The following is a 23,045-nucleotide window of genomic DNA, read 5'->3' on the forward strand; positions in this document are numbered from 1 at the left end:
ACTTGTCACTGAGCAGAGGATTGAGTGTAGACTGAGTCAGGTAGAGAGATGTTCAGGGACTTCATGAGCAGAAGAAAAGATTGTGAAAGGTGTAGTGGATGGACTGGGAACAACAGCTTCTTTGCTGTGCCTGGAGTTGGTCAACAAGGGTGATGCCTGTTAAAGCTGAGTTATGTACTTGGACTTTTCTGTAAAACTGTCTTTGGGATCTTCATCACTAGAAAGAGCCACCTGAAGTTTCTGGTCTTCAGCAACTAACGACTTTTAAGACAAAGTAGAAGACAGAGTCCCACATATTGGAGCCTTGTTAGCCAATGACCAGTGAGGTTCCAGTATTTGCTACGTTAAAGAAAGGTTCTCCAAGCATTCTGTGTTCTCACTTGAATTTTTCATTACATTTTGTTATCAGCGGTGAACTTTTTCTCTAACTTCCATGCATTTACTTTTAAAATTCTCATTAAATTTTAAAATTAGACACTAGTAGGTCACTTTGAGATATCATCAATTAATAATATGTTTACTTTATAGTCCCTGGGCGAGCAGGCAGAGGGCCAGGGTGTCGGTCTGGAGCTGATAATACAGAGAAACAATTCAGAGGCAAATAAAGAGGCAAAACTCACCCCCCCTCCCTCCCCCCATGCACACAAGCAAAAGAAAGGACCAGATTTGCAGGAGTGCAAGGAGAAGAACATGTTTGAGAGAGTGTAACTAGCTGAAAAGAAAGACTTAAAAATCCTCTGAAACAATCTAGACCTTGCAGCGGGTTAAAGAACATAGGGGAATAAAAGCTCTTACTTCATTTTAAATGACAGAAGATGGCACAGCAGCTTGAGGGATATTGCCATTATTTGGTTCTCAAAAATTATTATTTTTAGCAGAGGGTGAAGTGGAGTTGTTTTGTCCTGAATCAAGTGGAGAATCGTGTGCAGCTGTCTAAGATGCATCTCCCCTCCACCCCATTTATCTCAACAGAGTTATCTCAACAATGGAGAAGAAAAAGTAATAGCAAGTGTGATTATCTCAAACAAGCAATAGCAAGATTTTTATCCTTTTTTTGCAGTCCACCTGCAGCTCTGTCTAAGTGGCACGCCCGCTGCAGGCACAAAGGAACCTGGTCACGCACAGTGGGAGACGGTTGAGCTGACGCTAACTTCTCACACTTGCATAAAAAAAAAATTCAGCCCAATTCTGATTCTCCGCAGAACCTTTTCTTATTTTTTCATGAAGAACCCCTTCTTAAAGTCAGTAGAAAAACCTGTCTTTTAATGTACTTAAAGGATAAGACATCATTTTCACTGACTATTTTAGTAGGTTTATTATTACTGTGATTATAATTCTACATTTAAAGAGTGTCGTTCACATATGAAGCCAAGTACATGGGTCTTTTTCTCCCCTCCTAAGTTAAAAAAATTTTGTCATTTCAGGTATTTTTTTTTTTTTTTATTCTCACCCAAGGATAATTTTTTCATGTATCTTTAGATAGAGTGGAGGGAAGGGAGGGAGAAAGAGAGAGAGAGAAAGAAACTTACATCAACGTGAGACGGACACATCAACTGGTCGCCTCCCGCACGACTCCGACCAGGGCCAGGGATGAGCTGCAACCAAGGTATGTGCCCTTGGCCGGAATCGAACCCATGACTCTCTGTTCTGCAGGCTGACGCTCTAACCACTGAGAAAAACTGGCCAGGGCTCAGGTATTTTCTTATGATGGGAAATGGATTAGGAAAATGTAGCTCTATTTTTGGAGTTCTCATTTTTATATTTAAAGGCGTTCCTGAGCTGTGGCTGTGGGCAGATGTGTTAGTCGTTTTTTGCTTTTTACACCTTTTATATTTTCAAAATGGTAATATATTTGTTATATCACAAATCTATATTCATATTTAAATAACCCAGAAAAATGTAACACATAAAAATCAAAATACCACACTTCTCATCTTTCTGAGCTATGCTTTCAGCAGTTTTTCTGTACATATATTTACAGATATAAAATTTATTTTACAAAATAGGATCATACCATAACATTTTAATCCACTCTTTTAAATTTAAAAACATAATGCAAATTATCTTTCCATGTCATTAAATAGAAATATAAACATTGTTTTGATGGCTGCAAAATATTTTAAAACCTGTTATTAGGCATTGAAGTTGCCTTCAAGTTTTTTTGGTAAAGGAAAGAAGTGAACATTTTTGTCATGCTTTTGTGAAATTAATTGTTTCCTTAATATACCTTTCGAACAGTGGAATATTCAGAGGGTTTGAACACAGTAAAGGGTTTTGCTATGTGGTTGTCAAGAGCCCTCAGGGAAGGTTGTGTCACCATCGGTAATGGAGTTGCCTATTGCACACTTCATGTCGCATATGCTACATTTTGCCCCTTTGATGGATGAACAGATATCACATAATTGGTTCTATTGTATAAATTTGTTTAAATTGTCTGTTAGTCTTGGAGCTAACTGTTTCTTGGGTGTTTGTATTCCCTTTGGCCTTTTGGTCTGTTTCATGTCTCTGTTGGTTTGCAGGGGCTCTGGAAATACCAACTCTTTGTTATTTTTTTTGGTCTAGAGTCCCTTTCAAATCGAGAAAAGTATTGTGTGATATGGAGAAAGATCTGAACTATGAATCAGAAAACCTGGTTTTGTCTGGGGGGGTTTTACTTCTAATTAGCTATGTCTGTGAGCAAGTCTCTCTTGCCCTGTCTTTTCTCATCTGTGTAACAAGAGGTTGAACTTGATGCTCTCTGAGGTTCCTTTCGGCTCTGCTATCATCTGGAGTTGGCACATTCTTTCCCAATTGGTAACGTCTGTGGGATTCTGACACCAAAGACTTAATTTCAGTGTAGCTGTGAAATGTTACTGCCCCCACTTTCTTTGAAAGGTTTTTTAAGTTTATGCTGAAAGAGATCCCTGCAATGTGGGCCGTTTTTATGGAAACTAAATGAAGGGCATTAGCCACACAGATGTTTTAACCTGTTCTAACTGGTGATTTCTAGGCATCGGTAATAGAGGCTGGCTGTGCATATATAGGATTGGTTTGAAATTACAAGGGAGGGCAAGAATATAGAGGCCCTGCCAGGAAGGGTAGATAAGAAACACTTGAATCCACAACCCTGGAATTAGAGTAGGAGTTTGATAACACTTGCAGCGGATATGCTGGGGCTGTTTGTTTATTTTTGTGGTTCTTCTGTAAAACAGACATTCCATATTGAACAGGACTTGAAAGGAAGGTAGAGGGATTGTGTTTAGTTGCACCTAATTATTTTGCTGTGGAGCAGAGGGTTGACTGTAATTACGGAATCAGTTCTGAGAGTTTTACTGAGTAGGGTTTGCTTGGTTAAAAATACTCAGAGCTTAAGGCCATTGTCAAACCAAAGCATTCCTATGGGAGAGACTCTTCCTGCTTTGCCCAGGCTCCCTACAAAGTGGTCCAGCACTATGTGACATTTATGGCATCTGTGTAAGGCTTGTGATGGAAAATCCTGGATTCAGCCTCTGTTTGGCTCCCAAATGGTTGACTGTACACTGAGTAAATCATTAGTTTCTAGCCATAGGCTGTGAAGCCAGTTCAGTGAGTGCTTGCTTTGCAAAGATGAGCTACTGAGAGGTACAGTAATACCCAAGCAAAATCTGGTGAATATTTGTTGCTTTTCTTTACAAAAGGATGGGAATGCTGGGAGATGCTGTTACCCTAACAGCACTGGTCAGATTTCTCCCTCCCTCCTTCTCTCCCTTCCTTCCTTTCTCTTTTCTTTCTTCCTTTCTTTCTTATTTTTCTTTCCATCACCATTTTCCCCTTCTATACCCTCTTCCACCTCCTCCCACCCCCACCCCTGCAATCACCATACTGTTCTCTTTGTCCATGCCTTTGTGCTTTTTTTCCCCCTTTTTGCTCAATCCCCCTCCCCCGGGACACCCCCCCTGCCACCAGAGCTGTCAGCCTGCTCTCTATCTAAGAGTCTGTCTCTATTTTGCTCGTTAGTTCAGTTTGTTCATTAGATTCCACATATGAGTGAAATCATATGGTACTTGTCTTTCTCTAACTGGTTTAGTTCACTTAGCATCATGTTCTCTGGGTCCATCCATGCTGTTGCAAAGGGTACAGTTTTCTTCCTTTTTACAGCTGAATAGTATGGAGCTTTTGTTTTCTTCTCCATTTTTGTATACTGCGAACTTTGCCCAAGAGGATCATATTGATGTGTGCTAGATGCACCCATGGCCTGAAGAGGTAGGCACGGGCCCATCGTTCCGACTGCGCAGGGGACGGAAGCTCTACCTGCACATGGGAGGTGGCGTCCTGCCACTGCCTACCTCGCTGATCCTGCGGTGTGTTGTCCGAGTCCTGTTTGGACAGAGGAAATGTCGGATTATGATGGGATGGTCGGGTGGCTATATTTATGCCATATTTCTGATGTGCTGACTTGTGAGAAAGAGGATTTCTTATTTTTTAAATTTTTTATTTTTCTCAGTTACAGTTTACATTCAGTATTATTTTATATTAGTTTCAGGTGTACAGCATAGTGCTCAGACAACATATACTTCACAAAGTGATCCCGTTGATATCTCCAGTACCCACCTGACACTGTACATTATTGCTACAGTGTTATTGACTGTATTTCCTATGCTGTACTTTACATCCCTGTGACTGTCTTATTTTTGATTAGAGGAAAACGTGTCCTTTAGCAGAGCCACCCATGGAGTATTTTCTATGAAACACAATCATCTTTGCCCTGGCCGGTTTGGCTCAGCGGTTAGAGCGTCGGCCTGCGGACCAGAGAATCCCGGGTTCAGTTCCCGCTAAGGGCATGTACCTCAGTGTCAGTTTGTCCCCGGCCCAGTTTGGGTCGTGTGGGTGGCAGCCAGTCCATGTGTCTCTCTCACATCGATGTTTCCCTCTCTCTCTTCCCCCTTCTCTTCCTCCCGCTCTATCTGAAGATAAATGCAAAAATGTCCTTGGGTGAGGATTAAAAAAAAGAAACACAATCATCTTTTCTAGTTAAAACCATTCTTAAAAAAAGAGCTAATAGAAAATTTAGTTTTTGTAATGAGACTAAGATATTAAAATTTAATAGAAAATTCTAGTCAGGTTATACTTTAAAATGACTAAGGAAATATGTTGGATCTAAACAAGAATTAGGATTTCTTCTGAGATAAGACTAAGGCATAATTTTGTATTTTAATTGCTTGTATTAAATTAATTGGTGTTCAAATAACCAATTAATGATATGGGGAAAGGTATTGTTTTCCTTTACTTGGTCCTATTGTAAAGAAAATACCACAGTACAGAAGAATTTGGGGAACTAGATGAAAAAATGCAGTGTCACTATAAATGTTGCACATTTCGTAAAGTTTTGCCATATCATTTATACTTCTGGCACACTATAGTAGAGTACATGAAATTTTCAAATCTTATATTTTTTTCTTGATGAATGTAAATTACAGATTTATTATGTTATATCTAAAAGAATCGATTAGTGTGAATTCACTATTAACTGGGATTTTATGCCCTGGCCGGTTTGGCTCAGCGGTTAGAGCGTCCACCTGCAGTCTGGAGATACCCGGGTTCGGTTCCCGCTAAGGGCATGTACCTCGGTTGCAGTTTGTCCCTGGCCCTGGTTGGTCGTGTGGGTGGCAGCCACTCGATGTGTCCCTTTCACATCGATGTTTCCCTCTCTCTCTCTTCCTCTCTCTCCCTCCCACTCTGTCTGTACAAAAAATGGAAAAATGTCTTTGGGTGAGGATTAAAAAAAAAAATGAACAAGACAATTTTTTCCTTTCCAAAATTATAATTAAAACTGAAATATTTATCTCTCATCAATGCCAATATTCCTATACCCTGTATCTTTACCCTTCACATAAAGTGGGAAGCTCAAAATTTGGAAGATAGTATATTGATATTAAAATTGAGGATGATGTCTTTAAAGTTAGAGTGAAAAACTGACTTCATGGTCTGGTGACTGAGTTTTGTTTTTGTTTTGCTTTGTTTTGTATCAGAGATGATTGTTGACCATCAGATTGAGACAGGCCTTCTGAAACCTGACCTTAAGGATAAGGTGACCTACACTTTGCTCCGGAAGCATCGGCACCAAACCAAGAAATCCAACCTTCGATCCCTGGCTGACATTGGGAAGACTGTCTCCAGTGCAAGTAGGATGTTTGCCAACCCTGATAATGGTAAGGCAGGGGCCAGATGGCTGCTGCCCTCTTGACCAGCCTCACTCACCTTTACTCCATCTCTTGTCACCTTTTTTTTTTTAACCCCCTCTCCATATTTCTTCTTTTCTCAAGTTCATATGCCACAGCCATTTCATAATGACTTTTTATTCAACTGGGCAGGTTTGCAATCCTACTGGGAAGATTTCAGCGGTTATTGTAGGCTGCAAATGCCAAGAGGCCTTGCTTGCTCCACACACCTCTTCTGGCGGCCTGGGTTGGTTTGGTAACAATGCTATGATGAAACAATTGAATATCTGAGGTGGTTCGGCTAACTTGCAGATTATTGAGTACATCAAGGACTATGCGTTCAACATGGCGGTTTGTCAGAATTAGGAAGACGGTATATTCAGACTCAGGCATGAACGCTCTGAAATCTCCAACCATGAGGTGTTTGCTTGGTCCGTGAGCTGGTGTCCAACCTGTGATCATTCATCAAAATAGGGCTCACTTTTATTTTTCTATTTAAAAGCACAATCTGTTCTTTTGTTATATGATAATGATAACTGGATGTGAGAATAATGGTTGAAGGTGGGATATTAACCTCATTATATAGCAATAGGAAAGACATTTACCAGAGTTTTCTCTAAAGAGTCTATCTTCTGTGTCGTTGTTTTTGTTTCAAATAAACTTCTTGATTGGATACAGTCTGAGAAGGGAGAAGTTAGTTTCTATGGAGTACTGAAGAATGAAGGCATGGTGGAAAGAGTTGCTAAGCATTGAGCTGGTAGAAGTAGGTCTCTCCTATCTCACCGCTGGTCTTTTCTTAGTATTAAGAGAAATGAATAGATAAGAGGGCTTCTAATTCACTGCCCTCAGCTGCATTTTCAGAATAACATAAAACATGCTGTCACAGAAAAGGTGCACTAACTGAGCTGTATAAACTTAATTCTAACTCAGCTGCTTCGTTTCTGGAAATTGGTATTTTTGACTAAATATGGAAATGAATGGTAGTCTGGAAGAAACCTAGCTAGTAGCAAACTTTCTCTGATATATTTTTTTTATTAAAAAAATTTTTTTTCTTTATTGATTTTAGAGAGAGAAGAAGGAAGAGGGAGAGAGATAGAAACATCGATGAGAGAGAAAATCGGTTGGCCGCCTCCTGCTTGTCCCTCACTGAGGATGGGCCCACAACCGGGGCACATGCCCTGACCAGGAATCGAACTGGTGACCTCTTGGTGCATGGTTGATGCTCAACCACTGAGCCACACAGGCTGGGCTCTCTGGTATATTTTTGAATCATTCCATCATTATAGTTTCTTAATGAGTATTTAGTTCTTAAATAGAACCGAATGAAAAGTTTAGTTTCATTGAGTAACTTATTACTTTTAAAAAGTAAAATCAGTTATAGTTAAAATAAAAATGCTCTTTATAAAAAAACATTCACAAAAGAAAGACTAGTTCAGAACATTCCTACTACAATTTGCTGGCCCTACATTACCTGGGATAGTGCTATTGACTGGAAATGTTTGTTTTTTGTGGGGTTTTTAAAATTGTATTTTTGAAGACAGGCATTGTTTAATAGCTGGAAATGTTATGGGATGAAGAGATTATTATAACTAATGTCACACATTTCATTTATAAAAGTACCCCCTGTTTTTAAAATTGTAGCAATTAAAGTACAATTCTGTCTTTTATATCTTTTATTCCCTCTGTCACAAAAAATGAAATTCCATGGTTTAGAGACATTTTTTGTCATGAAGTTGGCGGTAATATAAAGAAGCAAGAAAGTGCATTTTTTCAAATATTGATATATTTGAAAAGAGAGGCAGAATGGGTATGACAAGTAATGGTGCCTCTACCAGCACGGCGTGGGCTTCGTGTTCATGGACGTGCGGCAGAGTAGAAACTGGGAACAGATGGTCTTGGAGACCAGCATCTCATGCTTTAGGAGAAAGTATTTGGATGTAAAATACTACTGGTGCATTGATATCCCTCATCACTCAATCTTTTATCCTGTCAGTGGATCTTTGTAGTCCTGAGGAAAGCTGAAACTGCTTTTGTCATTCACCTGTTCTCTGGTGGGGTGGTACACAGCTGGGCCGAACGCAGACAGGAAGGGCAGGCGCTTCTTCCCTTTCTGGTCTGAGGCGTATGCCCCGAAGCATGGACTTTCAGTAGAGCTTTTTAAACATGTTATTTTTAAAAATATATATTTTTATTGTTGAAAGTATTACGGATGTCCCCATTTTTCCCCCACCACTGACCCCTTCCACCCCGCTTCTGACCCCTGGCCCAAGTGAAATGGTTATTATTGACCTTTGTGTTACCTAACTCCTTTAAATACCCAGAGGCAAGTCTTGGCTGTGAGGGATTCTGTAGTAATGAACTTCATGTGCCTCCAGGGTGGTACCCTCTTGTAAATGATCAGATGGCTGATGTTTGGTTTCCTAGAGGCACTTAACTTACCAATTTATATAGTTACCTTTGTTAAGTTAGGGTTTAATTAATATTTTTAATGTTATAAAATATTCGTAGGATAAATTTCCAACATAAACAATTATGGAACTCTTTCTACTATTTTAATAAACAAGAATCTTATATTTATTGTAGTTAGAACTAGATTCTTATATCTCTGTGTAAAACCTAGATAACTTGTCATAGTCTAGAAAATAGACTCAGTGACACTGTGAACTTTAGTTATGAGAGTGCCAACATAATTAATGACTGAAATTTATGAAGACACTTTAGAACTGGACAATTTTTTACTTCACTGTGGTATGCTGGAGCCATGTCTTATCTACTCATAAGAGTCAGTTATCAGGAATTTGGTGAGCTGGTTGCTCTACATAGCTATTATTAAACATCAAATTATATACACATTTAAATAATTATATTAAAAATGAAATTAATAAATACTCAAAATTCATGACTTGCTTCTTATTTTACTATAGCCATGCTCTTAAGATGATTTGCATCTCCTGTGCCTGGATGGTAGCAATACTGTTAAGATGATAAGATACTGTGCACCTCTTCCCAGCCCTGCATGCAGAGCCTTCATATTTGTGATTGGAAATCAACCATGATGGTAGTCTTTACACCATATGAATCAGCAAAGGCTACAAATCAGGGCTTGATTTATTGGTAACTGTCTCTGGACTTGAAAAAGTGATGAAGAAGATGCTAATAATGCAGATTCAAGTTAAAAGTATGTACTGTCTGTAGTTGTTTTAGTCAGCTTGGCTACTGTAACAAATTGCCATAGACTGGGAGACCTAAACAGCTACATCTGTTTCTCACAGTTCTGGAGGATGGGGAGGCCAGGATCAAGGTGCTGCAGGTCAGTACCTGCTGAGGGCCCTCTTCTGGGCTTATAGATGGTTGCCTTTTCACTGTATTTTCACATGGCGGAGAGAGATTCTCTTTTTCCTGTCTTTTCTTACAAGGGCACTAAATCCCGTTCAGGATGGCTCTGCCCTCCTCACCTAATTACCTCCCAAAGGCCCCACCTCCTAATATCATGACACTGGGGGTTAGGATTTCAACATAGGAATTTTGGGAGGATACAGATATTCAGTCCATAATAGCTGTTAAAATGGGAGTAGCACAAAGAATTGAGGAAGTATTCTTCTGGCATTCAAAAACTATTATTATCTAGTTTAGCAAAGGAGTTACGGACATTATTGACAAGTGAGTGAAGTCTGACATATCTCTTCATTGTTTTGCTTTTGTCGTGCTTGTTAGCATATATGATAATGGATATTTATCATGGATGTTGTCACTCTGCTTGTTTGCTAGAAGCAGTCTATGAGAATCAACTGCTGTAGGCAGGCAATTTACAAGATTACTGTGTATTTTATTATTATTCGTATGAGTGCTGCACATCCTTTATGTCAGTAAAATTTAACTCTCTCTTCTCTCTTCTCTTTCTCTCTCTCTCTCTCTCTCTCTCTCTCTCTCTCTCTCTCTCTCTCTCTCTCTCTCTCTCTCTCCATGCTGGAGAGCTGGTTTTCAAACATTTAACCCACACTCATTACCAGTCCCACCACTATCTATCCATAGCTAGAGACTAACTCTCATGTTTAGGGTCCTGATGTGGCTTGGAGTGCGAGATAAGTTAGTGTTTCTTAAAAAGAAATGATAAACATTTTTACTCAGGGAAGAATCAGGCCAGCTTCCCAGATGTTAATTATTGTGAAAGTGCCACTGTCTGACACATCTTTGAATTCTCATGGATGTGTGTGCCAGGTGGGAAATTTTAGGCAAGTGCTATAATTTCTCAATATATTGATTGAGCCATTTCTAAAGGGTTAGTGTTCACTGAAGAAATTATGAGGTCCTCATTTCATCTGATGTTGGATTTTCCTTTACCTACTCTATTTCTCACTATTTTTTCTGGTTGAACTGTATGAAAATTGCCATTTCTGTGGTAAGTTAGAGTTGACTGCTGGTAATTTCATATGGTTCTGCCTAACAATTTTGTCTGAGATACTTAGGTAATGGTTCTGTATTATTGTGGTTCACTATGAAAAAATAACATTCAAGCCTAGGAATATTCCTTGGAAATATTTAAATATCAAGTAAGATGTATTTAGTTTGCTATTTATTAGAAAGCGAAAATTTATACTTAATTGGTGTTCATTCAATAACCATTTAGTAAGATGTTTATGACAAAGTTACCTGATAATTGTGTTCTAAAAAGCCAAGGTTTATAGGATGATCTGACTTTTAAAAATACCACTTACCATTTACATGGATGCTTTTGATATGAATGGTCCAAGCTTGGAAAAGATAACCGAGCGCAGCCTTGAGGACCAGGGTCCACTGGGAGCCCTAATTTGAGCATTCGGCGTTCACTGCCTTGGTGGGAATTGGGGCAGAGCTGTCATCGGTTTGCCCTACGTAGTTGTAAAAACCAGTTCCTTATGCTTTACTGGAAAGTGACTTTGGTGATCCAGTCTGACCTACACTTTGAATTTCATTTTTTCCCCAACACAATTTCATGACCCTATTTTTCATAGTTTTTTAAAATAAAAAATTAGAAAGGTTATTTAGTACTCAGTTTCAATATCTATAAAACAGAGATAATAAAAATTAAATGAGGTAGCCCTGGCCTGTTTGGCTCAGCAGTTAGAACATAGGCCCATGAACCAAAGAGTCGTGGGCTTGATTCTGGTCAAGGGCTTGTACCTCGGTTGCGGTTTGTCCCTGGCCTTGGTCGGGGTTGTGCGGGAGGCAACCGTTCGATGTGTCTCTCATATCAGTGTTTTTCTCTCTCTCTCCCTCCCTTCCTCCATCTGAAGATAAATGGAAAAATATCCTCAGGTGAGGATTAAAAAAAGAAATTAAGTGAGGTGATATATGTAAAATGTTTAAAATGATAATTGACACATACTAATCACTCAAGCAGTGATATTAAATTATATATAATACGTGTAAACACAATTAAGGAAGAAGATTTCATGTTAAGTAAGAATGGTTTTGGGAATTATATTTGCTCCGTAGCTCACTATTTGGCAGGAAACTAATGGATGTGGTGCTGACTTATTCCCTCTGCGGCGTGGTAAGTGACATGACTACAGTCATCAGCAGTGGGAGAGGCGGGGGCCCTTTTTCATCACGGTCTTCTTACAGATACCTGTCCCTGCCGCTGGTTTTACATTTTGCTGAACGGCTGTCAGGGAAATAACTAAACCACACTGAGAAGCCAAGACCTGGGTGAGGAGTTAGGCAAGGAGGCAGCTCCGGCCCGCAGCCGCTCCGGCCTCCCACCGCTTCGTCCAGGCTTTCTCCTGGTGCGGTCCTGGCGTCTTCTGTAGTGCTCATTGGGATGTGGACTACTCCTGACTGAACCTCGGGACTGTATCTGCAGTCACCACTTTTTTTTTCTGTCACGTTTGAAAATGCGACCCCCTTGCTCCCACTGCTTGTTGCCACCGCTGGTTTCTCTCTGGTCTCTCTTCAGTGCTACCTACGGGCAGGATGCTGCTCCCCAGCTTCCTGCCACAGTGCTGTTTCTGACGTCAGCACACAGCAGCTTTAGGTATTTAAAAAGGTCTCCGGCTATTACCTACAGTGGCATAGATAGTGGTTAACAACACAGAACAAACAATGGAAAGAAATCAATTCCTTTTGTCAGTAGTAATTCTGCGCCCCACTGAAACGTCAGGGGGATTAGCTAGGCTCTTGTTGCTTTGGGTCTGATTTGCGGTTAGGTGTCTTCAAGCTATATTTGTTTTGTATATTAGATCAAGCTGCCTAGATGCTGGCATATGGTGGATCTGGCTGGGACCACTGCCAGGCTGGGCAGCTCTCTCAGTCTCCTTAGAAATTCTTAGTTTTTTTGTCTGGATTCTGGATTCCAGCTTATCTTAATTGTCTCTGGGTGGGTGATTATTCTTTGTGGGCCCCATCCCCCATATCCTTGAATTCAGACCTGGTCCCTGAATCAGTGGGTAAGGCAGACATTTCCCTTACTCCCTCAGAGATTCGGTTCCACTGAAACAGACCATCATGCTTCTCCAGTTCTGAGGTGGATCCGTCACCGGGCCCACATCCCCTTAAGATGAGTCATCTTCCCAGGTGCCTCTCCGCATACAATCTGCTCACTCCAAAAACCCACAGCATACATCCGTCTGCTCTGTTCAGGACACGGATCCTGCATTCGTTTGCACAGCACAGATGAATGTCCTGGCCAGAACCCAGTGATCAGGCTCTTCTCAGCCTTAGATTTACTGAGCCAAATCCATGGAAAGTTTCTAGAAAAATACCTAAACGGGGGGAAGAGATAAACCACAGAACTTACATGCACGTATGCATGACCAATGGACATGGACAACAAAGCCGGGGCTGGGGCGGGAGGGTGGGGGGGGGGGAGGGAGGGGAGGAGGGTGTCAATGGGGGAAAAATGAGAAACATCTGTAACAAAAACAAATTAATAAATTAAAAAAAGGAAAGTATTTTCTAATAACAGTAGCAATTATTATTATTTTCCCTAGATTTCTAATTCATCTATCAGACCCCATTCTTCTCTTCCTTTCTTTTCCCCGGTCTGGGGACCCATCTTCCAGATTTATAATGTTTATATATTTAAATAAACAATAACACACTTTTCTCTAGGGTCACTCCCACCCAGTCTATTCTGCTCTTTATGACAATGAAATGTCAGGCTTCAGAGATCATCACAAAAGTGAGGATTTAAATTTTGACATTAAAGGCCTACTTTATAATCTTTTTGAAGACATGGCATTCTCTTTTCCAAAGTCTACACTAATCCTGGATTTATACTTAGTAGTGGTGGGATTTTGAGCAATTTATTTATCTTTTAATTAAATTTATTAGGGTGATACTGGTTAATAAAATTATAAAGGTTCCAGGTATACAGTGCTATAATACATGATCTGTATATTGTATTATGTGCTCACCACCACCTTAACCAATTTAATTAACTTTCTTGAGCCTCAGCTTTTATACCTATAAAATAAGGGTAGTAATGTCTTATTCTGTGTATAAAACCAGGGGTAAATACTTTGTGAAAGTATTTAATAAGCATAACATGTGCTACACTGTAAGGGACAGGTATTATTTAGAAATATTTTGAGGGGCAAATTTAGTGCCTTTCCGATTTAAAACTGAGAACAGAGCTTCAGTTCGGCACCTTTATTTTGTATTTTGTTATTTTCTGTGTCTTTCATTTTTTTTTCTTCCACAATTCCATATATGAAGACATTCTTGGAGTTTTATTTTTTTAAAAATTATCTTTATTGTTGAATGTATTGAGTTTTAATTTTTAAACAGTGCTACTTCCATTATCAACTTTACAGATGCCAAAAATGCATAATGAGGTATCACTCGTGAGCTTTATAATATTTTTAATTTAAAGTTTGAAAATTGATCAGTATGTCTGAGCAATGACAGTTTTTAGCCCTCAATAAGTAATATATGTATAAAAGACTGTTTCCATGAGATGAACATATTTTAAAGTGTTACTAATTGCCAGTCTGTTGTACATAGCCAGGGTCTGAGCTGGAAAAAAGGAGGGGATGATTCTCTTTGTTACCCTACCACATAGGAGTACTCTCTTCTGTTTCTCTGTCTTCTGCAAAAACCATGGACTTAAGTCCCGACACTGATTTCCTACTGTCAACCCTAAGTACGTCTTCCTTCAAGGCTTAAGGTTCTTGATAGAGCCAACTTTGTGAAGTTTGGTTTTCCCAAGCTTTATCTAGCTGTAAGAGTAGATGGAGGAGGAGAAGATCTGGGATCATGTCCTGGTCTCTGTGACAGAGAAATAGAGAGAAGAGTAGAGAAAGGAGGAAAGGCAAAATAAAGACGTGAGATGTGAGCACCGTGGACTCTTGGCTATGTCTTCTCAAAAGAGAAAAGGGGAAATAGAATTGAAGTCCTGCAAGATGATCAAGCATGCCTCGTTCTACGCAGTCTCTGTTGCAGTACAGATACAAAGGACGAAACGGAGACCTTTTCAGGTGTGTGAACCTGATGTCTTAAGAATCATATTTTAAATTTAAAGTAGGTCTTCAGTGTTTTTCAACAGCCTTCAGGATATTGAACAAAAAAGACATCATTCCATCAATGATAATAATTATTTGAGCACATTAATTGAGCACCTGCTACATAGCGGACATTGTTCTCTGTGATGTTTCTAATGTATATGTCATTATCTCCATTTGCAGATGAAACACCTGAAGCTCAGAAATGTAAAATAACTTGTTCAAGCATAAAATAATGGAGGAACCTAGTTGCTTAATAACAATATGCTAATTCAACCACCATACGTAATGAGCTTCCTTCAACTGCAATTTGTTTCCCATACATCAGTGAGTCCAGGTCTCTGTAATCCTGTGATGTAGAAGGAATACATACCAAACATGGCAGTTGAATATCCTTATTGGCTTTTCCAAATGAAAATTTGTAGACAACCCCCCTCGTGTTTACAGGTGAAATGCTGCTATACTCTTGGGTTAAATTTCTTGGCTAAATAACTATGAAATGCATAGTAGGTGCTCAGTAATCATTTGATCACACAATATTGCAATCCTGAAAGAGTCCTAAAACATAGGTAAAAATTATTTTATTCTTAATAAGATTGTTAAAAAGAATTTTTCTGGAATTTTTTTTTTTTAAAGTCTACTTGCATAATTCAAGTAGGGACACCCTCCTCACTTGAACAGATTTGGGATTGATGGTTTAGCACAAGTTGATTCTTCAGGGAAACATGAGTCATCAAAAAATGTCCTCTTCACATCTTTTTCTACAGTCTAGCTATTGGAAACCATCACTCAGAAATCTTTACAGCTATATATCTTTCCTTATCAAGTCCCAGTCATATAACCCAGTTTCTATCTTGTTTGTGCCTAAAGTTAGGCAAAAGTGATTTAAAAGAGAACGTGTAAGATAGAAGCAAAGCTAAGTTGTTTATTATGTAGCTTAAGTGTGGAAGAGGTACAATAAAAACATCATTTGGAAAAGGTGTTCAATAATATATTACAACCATGGTACAATGATAGAAAGTTTGGCTCCTGCTTTTGGAACAACTTTTCAGAATTTTACCTTCGGAGTAAATTTGTGAAGAGAACAGAAGCACCATGAAAGAGTGACAGAGATTGTGTCTCCTTCTGCACAGAAGTACGTATAGGGTCTAACACATCAAAATGCTGGAATTTGCGAATGTAAGTAATGGATGCTGTGAGCCTCCCAGTTTTCGTGATGGTAAGCAGCCAGATGGCTGCCATCAGCTTTACTGAAACAAAGGTGCCAAGTCTCCACGGGTAGTTTCATTTTCACGCCTGTCTTTGGAGCCAGGTTCTTTGCAGGTGTGTACCAGGCTCCATTCCTCTGTCCCCTTGATGGTGAGGCTCGGTGTCAGTGGAGACTGTCTGTGCAAAAGGAGTGTCCAGCTTTAGTTCCCAACAAATAACACATCGACACATTCAGCAGAGGAGAGAGAAGCTGCTGGGGAAAGTTAGTTATCAGCACCTGAGTTTTGGAGCAGCTGCTGACCTCTTATACGTACTTACTTTCCGAGCAGGGCATGTTGTCAGTGAGCTACATGCTGATTAGAAGCTAAAGGATGGGAGCGTTCTTTTGAGCTTGCATTACCGACCTGTCAGTTCTCACTGACCTGGAATTTCACCAGGTTCCTGCTTGGGCCTAGATCAGTGGCTGCCGGTTGTCTGGCCTGTTTCATTTCCGTTAGCTGAGCCTGCAGGAACATTGGCTCTTGACGCAGGTCACTCGGTTGTCAAAAGATATAGGACCTGAAACTTGGTCAGTATGATAAAATATGTTTCTGAATGCCTCCCTCTTGACAAAAACAATTTTGGAATAATCTCAACTGGTTCATTTCCCTTTATCATTTTTCTTAGTGCAATAAAAACTTGCAAAAAAGTTCAATTATGGGAAACAATTAAAAATTCAGATTGCAAAGGGAAGACATCAGACTTGCCTCAGACAGGTGCTGGCACAGATGGCTCACTCACAAGTGCTGGCTTTATTTACAGCATTTAAACACAGACAGAAAAAAATTGACAAAAATGTTTTTAGATTTTATAATGTGCTGAATGCCCAAATTTGCCCATAAGATTACATTAACTTGTAAATGATTCGATTTAAAATGACCTCCCAAGTCACCAATAACCTTAAGAAGACCATTTGTCTGGCCTGTTATTTATATACTTGTGTGAATAGATTATGGAATCTTTGCTTTTGGTCAGAAATGCTTTGTTTATTGCCCTGATCATTACGTGACTGTCTTCATCACTAAGGGGGGAAACTCTCTCATGTTGAATTGTACATAGTGTGATGGTTAGATATTTCCAACCTCATGGTCCTTCCTTGAAGGATAGTTGTGCTGCCTATGTATCACTAGCCTTTGAATGAGGCTTTAGGTAAGCATAGCAAAATAGATGCCATGAAACTATCTTCAGGCAGAAGTTGATGACGCTCTCCAGTGGATGAAAAATATCTGGAGGAACCATACAGTATATTTCGCCTGCATCATTATTCTGTCTTAGATGTGGTCTAAGATTTGGCATGGGTTGTACCACATATTAAAACTATAGTAAAATGAGTATTAAAGGACACCAGAAAATGAGGACTTATATGCATTTCTAAATTAGTTTGCATTAAGGTATTGCTTTATCTATATACTAGCCTCATGTTTCTTTTTATTTTTTTAAATATGTTTTTATTGATATGTTTTAGAGAGGGAGGAAGAGAGAGAAACAGCGATTGGCTGCCTCCTGCATGCCTCCTATTGGGGGTTAAGCCCACAGCCAGGGCATGTGCCCTGACCGGGAATCAGACCGGGACCTCTTTGTCCATGGGACACCACTCAGTTCACTGAGCCACACCAGCCGGGCTAGTATCGTGTTTCTTAAGGGCTAAAAGACAGTAGGCAGAAGAAATGGGAAACCAGTTCTAGATTCACCAAGGAAAATATTTCAGAAGCGCAAGTATGAAATGTTGCTTTCTGCGTTTGTGCACCGAATCCCCAGGAGTGTCTGTTGAGTAGATCATAAGAAAGCTCCTTACTAATATGACCCCCTGCTCCCGTGCTTCACAAATCTGTGTGTAACTTCCCTGTGTGTGTGCTTATGTGGTGCAAAATTATTAACAGGCTTGATCTTGCATCTTGAGATCAATATTCACTATGTGATACAGTCCATGTTCTGTGTGTTAGAACTGCAGGGCCGACCATCAATTGGTACTTGGGGAACTGTGATGATTGAATGTCATTTTTCATTCTGTGTTGGAATTTTTTCCATCAAAGGATGCAGGATCATGGGAGGGGTGTGTGTCAATGTAATATGTCATTATTCTCCTTTAACCCGCTTGTGTGATTTGCTTTAGTATTTTTTTCTTCTTAATTAATGCTCCATCCTCATCCTTGCTGTGGCTGCTCATGTGTCCTCCTCCTCCTGTCTTCTGCTTCTGACACTAAAGCCCGCAGCCCGCTTGAGAACTCAGTGCCCTGCCTAACCACCCGCACCTTGGACGATGGCCCTCGAGTGCGGCGCACCCCCAGCGTGGGATGGCTGAGTAAGTCAACGACTGGGGAGGGGGCAAGGACGGTGGTGTGGGAGGCAGTGGGAGGGCAGGACGATTGTGCCGAAGGTGACTGCGTGGAAGGCAACCTCAGGATGTCAGAAAGGACAAGGCTTGCAGATTCCTAAACTCACAATTACTGACTTATTCCTGCTTCCACCAAATTGTACAGCAATAATGTCTTCTCTGGGTGATCTGCCATCCTGAATTCAAGTTGAGCACCTTGTGAGGCAGTGGAAAGGAGTTTGTTTATTTTTATTTTAGGGAGGGAGAGAGGCAAGGGGAGGGAGAGAGAAACACTGGTGGTTGTTCCACTTATTCATGCATTCATTGGTTGATTCGTGGATGTGCCATGACTGGAGAGCGAACCTGCAACCTTGGTGTATCAGAATGGCGCTCCAGCCAACGGGGCTACCCAGCCAGGGGCAATGGAAAGAGATCGAGATAAAGGGTTAGGCCTGGCACCGGCAGCGCCTCCTCCTCGGAGCACTTCCTGGAGCCCGGGTTCCTTCGGAGGACCGTGGGGACGAGACTTGAGATGAGAGCTCCGGAGGTGGTCTGAAAGTGCTGGGTACGAGGGAGAATTTACTAAGTTAACAGTTAAAAAAAAAATCCAGATTCCCATTATACGTCAGGAAGGCGGTAGGTGTTCCAGATGGAAAAAATAATATAAGGTAGAATCTTTATTTTTTAAAATAAAAAAACTTTATTAAAGAGACAAGGTTTATAGACCTGAAATCCAAAGAGGAAAGGACATGGATAGAAAACTGCATGGATTTTCCCCTGGGATTTCCAAATTCGGTTGTGGGTGTCATACATGTCAGTTGTCCAGAAACCCATTCGTGGTGACGTCATTCAGCTTTTAACTGCTTATTATTACCTTAACCCTATTGATGTGAGCTTTTTACTATTTTAGTGTGAGGAAATTTCACTTCTTAGGAAGATGACTTAATGGGGGACATTCTAGTTCATCCTAAAATGGTACTCGTTCTGCTACATTGTTTCAGGGCTTTCACTGGAGTGAATTGGACACTTTTAGAAACTGTTGGTGATCTTTGTGTCCACTAGGGGTATAAGTGCACTGGGTATGTAGAGACCACTGAGTCTTTGCCCTCAGGTTTTTGTTTTGATTTTTCTAATGAGGGAGGCAGGACACAAGAGATAAAATTTGTACAAAATGCTAAGTGAAATGACTGAAAAAGCAAGCACACACCCCCACACACGCACGATTATGGGAACATCTGATCGGCACGGCTTGGGAGTTGTGATGGTAGAAGAGGCTTTGGAGTAGATGACTTTTGGGCTAAATCTTAAAGGAAGAGTAGGAATTTGGTGGTGGGAGAATTGGAGGAAGGGCTCCTTATTGAACTATTAACATTTTTAATGATTTCTGCTATAGAGTAGGTCTACTTTTACTTGTCTAATAATAAGTGTTGCAAACATTAATTCATTACGTTTCAGGTAAAAACCCTGAGCTAAGTACTTTATGTAATACCGTTTACTTTTCAGAACAATCCTGTGAAATGGCTATTGGTAGTGTCCACATTTTACAGGTAAGGAATGGAGCTTAGAGAGCTTTAGTAACTTGTCCAAGTCACAAGGACACTGAGTGTCTAGGGCAGGACTTGAACTTCATTATATGGTAATTTCCTCTACAACTTTGATGGGTAATGTCTTATTGAAATTAAGGTATAGGAAATTCACATGGTCAGATTGCCAGAAAGATCTACCGACCCTACAATGAAGCTTGGACACTAATAGGATTTTCTCTGCGAGAATCATGCGTTCCTTCTACTAAATTCTTTTTCCCCTCAGTGATGCTTCTTGGAGAAAATATACATTTAGGTAAGTTTAGTCATTGGGGTTTGGAGTCAGGCAGGATGGATTTTAATTCTTCATCTGCCATTTGCTGGTCTGCAGACATTTGGCAAGTTACTTCTCTACTATAAATTTGGGTTTCTCAACTATAAGCTTGAGCTAATCTTACCAACATAGGATTTTTGTGAGAATTAAATTAGAAATATGTAAAATGTTTAGCCTATCCTCTGAAAGTTTTATTTATTCCATTTTAGACATTTAGACCCCGAAATATTGCTGTGGATAAAGCATCAAGAAAATTGACCAAAATGTTCAGTTTGTTGATGACATGGAAATACGGTACCTATTTGGAAATCAACCTAAGACCACACCTGGAGTCAGTCTTTCTAAGAAAACACATTTTAGTCATAAGAGAGGATTCTTTTTATTGTCTGTGTGATATATTCTCTCCCAAACAAACACCATTGATGTAGAATCTTAATCATCTTCTCCAAGGCTCCTTATTACCTACCACAACAATTCAATAAATTTAATATACACATATTAAATAATTAAAATGTAAAGAGTGGTGTTAAATAATCCTGGTTCTGCCTATCTACCCAACCTAATGATCATCTTTTCTCAGTATGAACACGTAGTCTAGTCAGATTCTCCCTTTAATGTGGCTTATGTTGTGTCAAGTCTGACTTCTGTGCCTTAGTAGATTCCTCTGCCCTTCAAGAATGCCTTCCAAGTAAGCACATCCAGAACTGTTCTGCAGGGTCTGAATGCAGTTCATCTCCTTTATAAAATGGTTCCAGTAGGCACAAAAGATCTTCCCAGGTCGTAAAACTCCATGGTTCCTATTATCCCTGCCTTACAATTGCAGATTCATATGTATTGTTTTATGTTGACCTCTGATGCAGCATCGTGTGTATTTTTTGTGTGTGTTTGTTTGTTTCAACTATATAAAAAAGCTCCTTTAGGGCAGGAGCCGTAACTCATGCTTTTCTGTGTCATCCAGTGCAGTGTAGGTACTTGAAACATGGGAATTGTACAGTGAACAATGATTGATTCTTGACACTTTGACATTTCATCAAGAGCGAACAGCAGCCTGGTACTCACGAGGGCCCCTCTTGGCCACAGTAAACTATTGACTGGGAATGAATATTGTTTACTACATGCAAAAGCAATTTCCCCTATTTCTGCTCATTCGGGTTGGATGAATTTGATTACCAGTTCATTCTAACTAATGTGGAATTATTTTTCAAAATAGACTGCCAAAATATCAGCTAAACCACAGGTTTGTGAATAATTTAATCTTTCAGTGTTCTTAAGATATTTTCAGGCTTAGTGTAACTTGAAGTAATGGACTACCTTTGAAAAGCTACATTGAAAGTTGCTTTTGGGACGTAAACTCTCATCATTTTTACTTTGTGTGCTTCTTATCTTAGTTGTCACCCGAGGCAGATACAAGCTTACAGCTCTTATCCATTTCAAATGCTGCCAAGGTATTGAATTAGAAGTTGGAACAAAACCAGCAATGATTTCCTCTTGCAGATCTCCCCGGCAGGTCTGAAAGCAGCCTCGGCCACGGAGAACAAAAGAGGAGCGTTCACCTCTACTTTTCAGGACAAGCTAATTCCACCTGAACACTTTGCCATTACCGGAGTGTAGGAGCAGACCCCATCTCGGTTAGATCCAGAATGGCTCTTCACTCGCAGGCTTATCTGGGACTTCAGTGTGACACCTGACATCCTTGGAGCCCTTGGAAATCACCTCTGTCCTTCTGCGGTACTGGCAGTCGACGTCAGCTATTCTGACTCTTAGGTCTGAGCTTCAAAGAAGAAAGTGAGGTTAAGGGTTTTTTCCTGCCATCTTCTTTCTACACATTCCGGCATCTGTCTTCACTTTGCTTTGTTTGTGTCCATGTGTCTAGCTGGTAAACCTGCCGGGAAGGATCCTTCTGGTCTAGTTTAGGGTTTTGCTTTGAAAGTACTTATCCAGTGTTTGATGTTAGTACTGTGTTAAGTATAAGAATAATACTGCCCCTCCCCCCCCATGAAACCACAGTGCTATAACCGTAGATTCTTGTTTCCTCCTACAATCAAATTTCATAGTTAACATTAGAATGTAACGAACTGCATTATAAGTGGGACATTTTTTGCTTAAAAAAAGCACTTTTGTTTTTATTTCCTTTTCAGCCTTTCTGGAATCAAGCTAGGCATAGCCTTTCAACTGTTTGGAGGTTTACTGATTAAATAAAATGATAATTTGAGGTGACTCTAGGTTTTTCTTAAGAAGTTTTGGAATTTCTTTAGGAAAGTAGTGAGCCCAGAGAGTGCACTTTGATAAGTTCAAGTCAACAACTACTCACTGAGCTCTTACTCTTCCAGTTCCATAGCCCAGGCGGGGAGAAGGAGCTGAGCGGGGCTCCCAGGTAACGGCGATTGAGAAAGGCCCTGGTAAGTGCCACTGGAAGAGGACAGAGGCAGACCTGGGTGCCTACTGTGTGTGATACAGTAGCTTGCATTGTACTCTCTGAACATGTCTAGGAGAAGAATGCATAGGGGGCATAACAAGAGCAGTGGGGAAGGAATGCCTCTTAGCAGACAGACTTGTCAGTGGCCTTTAAAGGATGACTTGTACTTCCATAAATGGAGATCGTAGGGAAAGCAGGATGAGGCATTCAAAGACCATGCTAGTCTAAGAGAAAAGTATGAAGGCAACCAGCTTGCTGAGAAAGTATAGAGAAGGGTTTGTGTGATGTAGAATAAGTTGCCACATGTGATGAGCAGAGGGCAGGAGAACAGAACGTGTGGGTCGTAAGGTGGCAGAATATTTGAGCCATTTTGGGGAGGTCTGCGGAAGTGTTTCAACATGGAGGGAGTGTGGGGAGAACTGTGTGAGAGCAGTTAGTCTGCTGGGGGTTATGTGAATGGACTGGAATGGGGAAATGCTTGAGGCAGGGAGAGAGTTAAGAGGTGATGGCAGTAGACCCGATGTAGAGAGTGAGGATTAGGATTGTGACTGTCA

The 23,045-nt window shown here is 40.2% G+C and overlaps 1 protein-coding gene across 2 annotated transcripts in view; it reads left to right on the top strand.

The window, feature by feature from the left end:
• The window catches only part of SLC4A4 (solute carrier family 4 member 4), a 345,490-nt gene that overhangs the window by 161,114 nt on the left and 161,331 nt on the right, over positions 1–23,045 (top strand). For both annotated transcript variants that reach the window (XM_036264545.1, XM_036264537.1), the window contains one exon: positions 5,988–6,167. In XM_036264545.1, the coding sequence (XP_036120438.1) occupies positions 5,988–6,167 (180 nt within the window). The remainder of the gene's footprint in view (positions 1–5,987; positions 6,168–23,045) is intronic.

This window comes from Molossus molossus, unplaced genomic scaffold (genome assembly GCF_014108415.1).
Source record: "Molossus molossus isolate mMolMol1 unplaced genomic scaffold, mMolMol1.p scaffold_m16_p_1, whole genome shotgun sequence".
Taxonomy (NCBI): Eukaryota; Metazoa; Chordata; class Mammalia; order Chiroptera; family Molossidae; genus Molossus; species Molossus molossus.